Here is a 7860-nt window from a genome sequence, read left to right on the forward strand (position 1 = left end):
TCGTTCAGGCTCACAGTGTGGGCCTACAGCAGTGTGTCTTTGTTAAAACCTATTTTGCGGTTTGTTTTGCTTCCCCCTAAGGAGGAGATGTATGCAAAGGGAGACCCCAAGAGATGGTTTTGCACTGGTGTTTCCATGAAGCAGAAACAGGCTTCACCTAAACAAATGAGAGATATACTGGGACTGAGAAAAATTAACATGCCCTCATGCCCTTACTGTTGATTCCTGCACTTGCGCAGTGAGCAAAAATGCACACATGCAGGCAAAGTTTCAGGTTGCCTGAATTGTACTGGAATCCCCTTTTCCCACAAAAGAAAAAGCAATGGATTTTCTACCAGGACTTCATTTAATCCATATATTACTCGAACCATTTTTGAGGCCCACCCCTCCCCACCAGCTCTCGTTGCTGAGAAAAAAATATGTAAATGCATTGACTATATCTGCAGAAATTGTAGACTTTGGGTGGTATTCAACATTGGTACTAGTGCAAGGATTAACTCCAATGCAGCAGGATTCCCCACTCTCCTCTTATGGCAACTGGCCCATGCCACCCTCAAATCCACGCCAGAGGATTAAGGGAACTCTGAGAACAGATTTAGGGGGCACACAGGGGAAGGAGAGGGAGAAACCATTCCATTGTGCAGGGGCGAAACTAGGCTTTATTTTACCCGGGTCAAAGACCCAGTTTGGCACACCCACACACATTTGCATACACACCCACCCACGCCCATACAAATGGGCTGGGAGTCTCAATGGTGCCCCCCTGGAGGCTTCACCGTGGTAAAAAAATATGGCTAGCCACCCCCCCCCACTGTAGCTACAGCTCTGCATTGTGAAAGGATAGGGGGAAGTAGGGCGGATTGATGCAGAAAAATTCAATCTCATATTTTATGTAACAAAATGTGTCAAATAATTTAAAAAAATGCTTTATCAATATTTGCTAATCAATATTATAATAGCAATCAAAAGAACAATTAAAGTTAGACGATAATGAGAATATAATGACATGAGTGAAAAATGGTTTTTGTATCATTCTGCCCCACCTACGGGGCACTTTGAAACAGTGGATGGGGCACTTTGATACAAAGCATAAATTGTATGAGAATGGTAAATTATTGTAATTTATTTACAAAATTATAAATTTACAAAAATTTAATGAAAAAACAATTTTTATTGTGAGAGATCATAATCAGCCTTACAATTCGTTACTTAAAAACTAAATTACGTATCAAAACTAACAGTGTTTCACATTTATCATAGACCATGGCAGGTTTTCTTACCAATACATCAAAACTTATATTAATCTTTCCTCAAACCTGTTGCAATTCTCTCTTCTACCCAGCGGTTAAAGGTGCAGGGGGAGCCCTGCCCTGCTTTCCCCCCTTTACCCGGGGGGCTGGCGAGGAACACGCGGCCATCCAGAGGTCGGCTGGCCCTCCCATCAGCCGCAGCCAAAACATCTGGAGGCCCTGGTCCAGCAGAACTTCCTTGCGTCCGCCAGTGCCAGCTCTCTTGCCGCCGAGCGACCTGCAGTTCACGGAGGGCGCCTGAGGAGGGGGGTGCTCAGGTTTTGCAAATGCTTCTCGCCGCAGGATCTTGCTTTGTGCCTCTCCCTTCCCTCTCCTGCTTGCAACTTCCGGCGCCGACAGCCTGTAGGAAGTTGCCAAGCTTCAGATGTGTCACAGTCGAGAGGAAGCAGCTGGAGGAGCAGCAGCGTTAGCAGCCGGAGACGTTTTGCATCAGCCGGAGGGGGAGAAAAGAGGCGAGTGGTGCATCTCTAAGTGCTCCTTCAGCCCTCCCAGCCCGCCGCCAATTTTTTTTTTGCTTTATCCTCTGAAGGGGCAGCTCTGTTAGAAATGCAGAATCCTAAGATGCAGCCGAAGAAATGCGGATCCCCTTGGTTGAAGCAGGGCAGAGTTACCTGCCAGGATTTTGTTTGAGCCAAATGCAGCTTGGGAAGTTGGTCCCTTAATCCGAGGGTGTTTGGGTGTCTGCCCTGGAGCAGCTGCAAGAATAAGCAGCGCTTTGCGAGCATGTGCAGAGTGCCCGTTTCCTTGTCAGAAGGGGTGGCTTTCCTCCCAAGGCGAGGCTGGGCATTCTAGGGCACCTCACATTTAAAAAACAACAACTAAGCTCTGTTATCATAACTCGTAGCAGTGAGTCCCTTAATTCTACTACCTGTGTTTTCTGCTTGCTTGTTAACTCTTACCCATGCGAGGTAGGTCAATATTGCAACTGTAGAGCAGAGCCTGAGAGAGAAGTAGCGTGTCTAAGGCTACCTGGTGAATTCAAGCTGTAGGTGAGAAATTTTAACGGGTCTGGGGATTTTTCTAGTTTATGGCTTAATACTGTGTGAATCTGCCTGAGTGTTTTTTAGGGAACCTGGATGTGCACCTCACTCCTGAAGTACATTATGTTTTGCTTTTGTGAAGCTGCCTTGAGTTGCCTCTGGCGAAAGGCTGTGCCTGATAAATATAATAACAAAAATAAAAGATATGCCTGGGCCGTCAATCTGTAATGGTCCTCCTGACTGTAGTCAGGTCATGTATGACACCAGCATTAGACTGTCTTGCACCATGGAATAACTGCTTTTATGGGAATGTTTCCCAGGTTAGTTTGAGTGCTTAGAAATCTATATTCAGATGCAGCCCTGGGGTCTAATCAAATGCGTGGAGCTTTCTCTAAAATCTGCCCTTTGTGATTTCTGTTAATCGTCCAAGGAATTAGAGACAGACTTTCACCTTTCTGTTTAGATATCAGGCTGCAGCCATTTGTCAGTTAATTGGATTAAACGATTAAAAGTCTTCTGACTCATCAACTGTGCAATCCTATCCCTGCTTAGTCTGAAGTTAGCCCCATTGAATTCAATGGGACTTGCTCCCTGCTGACTGTGCCTAGGGTCACTGCTTGAAATGGACTGTGATTAATAGGTCTTCTCTCGCAGCTAGGAGGGATTAACTTTTCCAAGATAGTGTCTTGCGACAAATGCATGCATCATCTAAAAGCAAAGCATGCTTTTCATTTTCATTCTTACGGTGTGTATGCCAACTTAATCGATTAAAGAGTCCTGTGATTAATCCACTTTAACTGGATGATGATGGCTCTACTGTACAGGAGTGTGTGAGTCAGCCTTTCTTCTTGCTAGTCTTTTGATTAAGCTGCCAAAGGGCTTGTCTGGTTGGGGTTTTTTTTGATAATTTGTCCCCCCCCCCCAGTGTTTCTATATGAATGATCCATGGAATAGATTTTTTTTGCGTACAGTTTAGGATTGTGTGAAAAGTGTGATAAGTATTCCAATCTGCACTAGCCATTGTGACCATGAAAAGAGGGGGGTCAGTATTAATTGTGGAGCAACTAATAGAGAGTATAAAAATGTGCCTTCATGCAGTGCTTTTTTCTGGGGGTACGCATACCCCTAAACATTTTGTGAATCTAAGTTTGGCCTCATTGAGGGGCAGTATTTCAATATGAGTAGGAAAATGAGAGTACCCCTAAACATTTATTTTTTTTAGAAATAAAGCACTGCCTTCATGTATATTAATTTGATATGTCCCCGCTTCTCTAAACTGCGCTCCTTTCCCTAAGACAACAGTTGGAGCTTGTTCAAAACTCTTTTCTTTTTTATGTGAACAGGGGTGGCAAAACAAACACCACACAACCCTTAAAGATGGTGCGGATTTTGGCCAACGGCGACATCGTACAAGACGATGACCCTCGAGTGAGACAGAGCACTCAGAACAGAGGAACCTCCTCTCGGCCGGTGAGGAGAAGACCTTTTTGTGGTGCTTCAGTTTTGCTGAGAATTATTATGTGAGGAACTTGAAAGACTTCAATATTCCTGTCGCAAATGGATGCTTAATTCTGCAGTTTGGTCAATCTGTTCAGATTACCCTTTTAAGTACATGTGCATGTTTCCTCTAAAGTAAATCTGCAAAATTGAGCCAGGATTGCTTCCAAGTAAGCATGCACAGAATTGCATTTGGGCACTGTAATCTGAACCACCTTTGTACTGAACTTGAGATGGAGAGGGGGAGTTGGACTGGACCACAGTTCCTAACCCTGCCAGTCACTGCCCATGTGGAGTTCCCTATTCCATCTGCAAATATGCAGGCTGTCCGGTGAGATTCCTGAGGTGGCAGCCTGCAGAAAGACCCAATATGGGATCCTCCAGGGGGAGGAAGGAGAAGGTTACTGGATCCTGAGTCATCCCCACTGCTGTCACTGGTGCAGCCCACCCTTCTGGCCTGACTGCCACAATCAGCAGGGCTGTGGATGCTGTAGGGCCTATGTTGCTGCCTAGCCAGGGCTCACATGGCAGCCTTAGTTGTGAATCATCAATACTAATAGGGGTTTTAGTTCTCTGAAGGCCAGTCATTGATATAAAAAACCACACCATTCACATGCTAGAGGGGTTATCAACAGACTCAGGGGAACACCAAAGTTTGTAGATGCGTGTTTAAAAGAAAAGCCTTGGGTGGGAAAGATTAAGGGGGGCGAGGGAGGCCAAAAAACAGTTTGGTGAGTACTGAGTGTGCTCACTGGTCACAAAATACTGACTTGATTATTTGGAGCAGGAGTGGGACATTGTCAGAGGAGTTTATCAGTCCTTCTCCACAGGCAACCCTGGAAATTTTAGCTCTTTGAGGGGGGAACAGCAGCTCGCAGCAGCCTTGATAAATTACGATTCCCATGATTCTTTTTCATGACTGAAAAAGCGGTATGATACTGCTTCAAATGTATAGTGCAAATAAAGCCAGGGACAGAACACGAGGGAGGAAGGGGAGGAGGATGGGATATCCTGAAAACAGGAGTGATCCACACTGCAGCATTTTGTTTCTGGCTCCATTTCTGTGTAGGCGGGGAGCCTTATTTGGCATCTTAAGTCCAGCTGTCATAGATAAGATTGCAGGCTTACTGTTTCTTAAACCATGTTGGGTTTTTTAAAAAAATTAAGTTTTCTGCTGCATTTTAATGCCTTGCACTATTTTTAAGGATGAGGTGGAAATTTAAAATATTTTTAAACGTCCGTGGAATGTGCTCACTGACGAGGCTTGTACGTTTTTGTGTTGTCTCCTCATTTCTCAAAACACACTCTATGGTAATACCTGCTCTTTGGAATCTATGAACCACCCAAATGGCTGCATTTCCAGCTCTTGCTGGCTTTTACTGTATCTGTCAAACTGGATCCGGCGCCATGAATTCACTCTGTTTCTCTGGGGTTCCTCCGCAGGGTTTTTTCAACCTGAACTCAGGCCCTGCTCCACAACAACACTACCGCCAACAGCAGCAGCAGCAGCAGCCTCAGGATGCAGCAAGGCCAGGGGAGCGCTCACTGCTTTCAGACATCAATCAACAGTTGGTGAACATGGGATTCCTCACGTGGAACCTTGGAAACCAGGTGGTGGAGCCAGTCATGTCCATCCTGCTGCTGCTCCTTCTCATGATGGTTGGCGTGCGTGGCCTACTCTTGGTGGGCCTCATCTACGTTGTCTCTCACTTAAGCCAGCGATGACAGGGACTTCTCTACAAGCCATGACTGCTGCTTGGTGAATGGAGAGCCGCATTTCCTTATCCGGTGTGTGAGCGCATGTTAGAGAGAGAGTGGGGGGTGTGTGTCAAATGTGCCCCTGTTGTGTGTATGTGTGCCCATATGGGCTCCCACCCTCAAGATGTTATGTAAATAGATTTTGTAGGGAACAGGAATGAGCTGTGGGGGGAGGCAGTATATGGAGTGTGAGTTTGTGAGGGTACAGTTTCTTCTACTTCAGTTGGCTTCCTGCGGAAGCATGAAAATTAACTTTCTTTCAGTGGCACGAGGCTCACTACATTTTTTTCTCGTTGTGCTGCTCAGGTTGTAGCAGTTGGGTGTGGAGGCAATCTCAGGGTTGTTGGTTGAAGCTTAGTTTTTTGACTGAAGGGGTGAAAAGGCAGCAGGTGGATCTCTCAATTGTTCTCTCAACAAAAGCGCTTAATGAACCTCGTATGTAAAAGGCAGTGTTATGAGATGACTAAGTAGGCATTGTTTATTGCCCTTAGAGAGGAGGTAGTTAACATGATAACTGAGAAGGTTTAAAGCAGAGGTGGGAAATGTGTGGCTCTTCACACTACAACTCCCACAATCCCTAGCTATTGGCCATGCAGTCTGGGAGTGATTTGAGGTGGCATCTGGCAACATCTGGAGTGCACCAGGTTGTACAAGGCTGCATTACACTCATAATCTGGGAGTTGTAAAATGGATTGGGTTTGGTTTGGCACTCTTGGTCACGATCCGACCTTGAGCCTTTGCTTCCTTTGGTTGGAGGGGAAGACACAGGCCCCACATCTCTGTTGTAAAGCAAATTATATAGGTATAACACCTATTACTTTTGAGATGTGTGTCCAGGTCTTTTAAAGACAGGCAGGTGCATGAAGATTGATTGAAAACCAAGCTTCTTAACTCAGGTCAGTCACAGGATTAAAATACCATCTCCAAATGGAGGGAAGCTTGGGTTTGTGTGGAAATATCGATCATGGAACCACACTTTGCATAGTTTATAGGAGGCCACTCTGTAGCTAATCAGCGTACATGAGGACGGGGAATTCTGAGAATTATTTTCCATGCTGGGAGCTGTACGTGTGGCCCCTGTACTTTGCATTGTCGCATACACAGTCCCCATGCTGGAGGCAACAGTGCTGATGAATGGTTGCCTCTGTGTGAGTGCTGGCTCCCGGGGTGCTCACTTGGGGTCTGCCTTAAGCACGAAACCATCCATTGTCTCATAATGTGTGTGTGGTTTGTGTGTGTTGCAGTGGGGGAGCCTTACTAAGTGAGTGTGCAGTGGGCATGTGTAACGTGGTTCTCACGTCTGTTAATTTATGTGAATGGATATTTCTGTATCCTTGCAAAATGACCTGGTGGGAGAACTCCCCACCCACCCACACTTCTTCCCCTGCTAGTGGTGGCCTCCTCTTGAAAACAGGAGTGGAGGAATTTAATCCAAGCAAAGGAAAACTTTGTAACCACCTCCCTCAACTCTTTGTAATACTAGTTGCAAACTGTTCCTTAATACACATCTTTTGTTCCTTTCCAAATGGCTGTGGCTCCCATTCCTTTATGTGTTTGATCTTGGGCTGCTAATAATGAATGCTGCAAGCTTAACTGGCTATCAACATAACTTATATTTCAGATTTATCCGGTGGACATAAGGCAAGTTGCAACATGTTTAAAACCAAAAGTATTGCATTAATCTGTAGAAATATAACGTCCACAACCCTTTGAACACTCAAATGACTAAACCCTCCCATCTGAAGATACACCAACAGCTTGACAGTGGCTGCTATAAGCGGATATAAACAAAAATACCTCTATTTGCTTTTGGAAGTTGTTTTGCCTTGTCTAGATGAAGGACAGGACACGGGTGGCGCTGTGGGTTAAAGCCTCAGCGCCTAGGACTTGCCGATCGAAAGGTCGGCGGTTCGAATCCCCGCAGCGGGGTGCGCTCCCGTCGTTCGGTCCCAGCGCCTGCCAAACTAGCAGTTCGAAAGCACCTTCGGGTGCAAGTAGATAAATAGGGACCGCTTACCAGCGGGAAGGTAAACGGCGTTCCGTGTGCTGCGCTGGCTCGCCAGATGCAGCTTTGTCACGCTGGCCACGTGACCCAGAAGTGTCTGCGGACAGCGCTGGCTCCCGGCCTCTAGAGTGAGATGAGCGCACAACCCTAGAGTCTGGCAAGACTGGCCCGTACGGGCAGGGGTACCTTTACCTTTTTTAGATGAAAGACAGATCTGAACAGGACAGGCTGTGAGTGGGTTAGAATTTATTTCTGGGGTGCCTTTCAGCCAAAAAGCCCCCCAAAATGGTTCACAAAGATTTGTCCGTTC

At 46.0% G+C, this 7860-nt stretch overlaps 1 protein-coding gene across 2 annotated transcripts; it reads left to right on the plus strand.

Annotated features, from left to right (window-relative positions):
* Window positions 1-1627: 1627 nt before the first annotated feature.
* FAM241B (family with sequence similarity 241 member B) lies at window positions 1628-6096 on the plus strand. Of its 2 annotated transcripts, none has more exons than XM_053388476.1 (3): window positions 1628-1762; window positions 3634-3760; window positions 5231-6096. In XM_053388476.1, exons 2-3 carry the CDS (start codon window positions 3668-3670, stop codon window positions 5510-5512), a joined length of 375 nt encoding a protein of 124 aa, XP_053244451.1. In that variant the 5' UTR covers window positions 1628-1762; window positions 3634-3667; the 3' UTR covers window positions 5513-6096. The 2 variants fall into 2 exon arrangements, with proteins under 2 accessions (XP_053244451.1, XP_053244450.1); XM_053388475.1 differs by lacking the exon at window positions 1628-1762 and adding an exon at window positions 1769-2299.
* Window positions 6097-7860: the final 1764 nt, after the last annotated feature.

This window comes from Podarcis raffonei, chromosome 5, assembly GCF_027172205.1.
Source record: "Podarcis raffonei isolate rPodRaf1 chromosome 5, rPodRaf1.pri, whole genome shotgun sequence".
Taxonomy (NCBI): domain Eukaryota; kingdom Metazoa; phylum Chordata; class Lepidosauria; order Squamata; family Lacertidae; genus Podarcis; species Podarcis raffonei.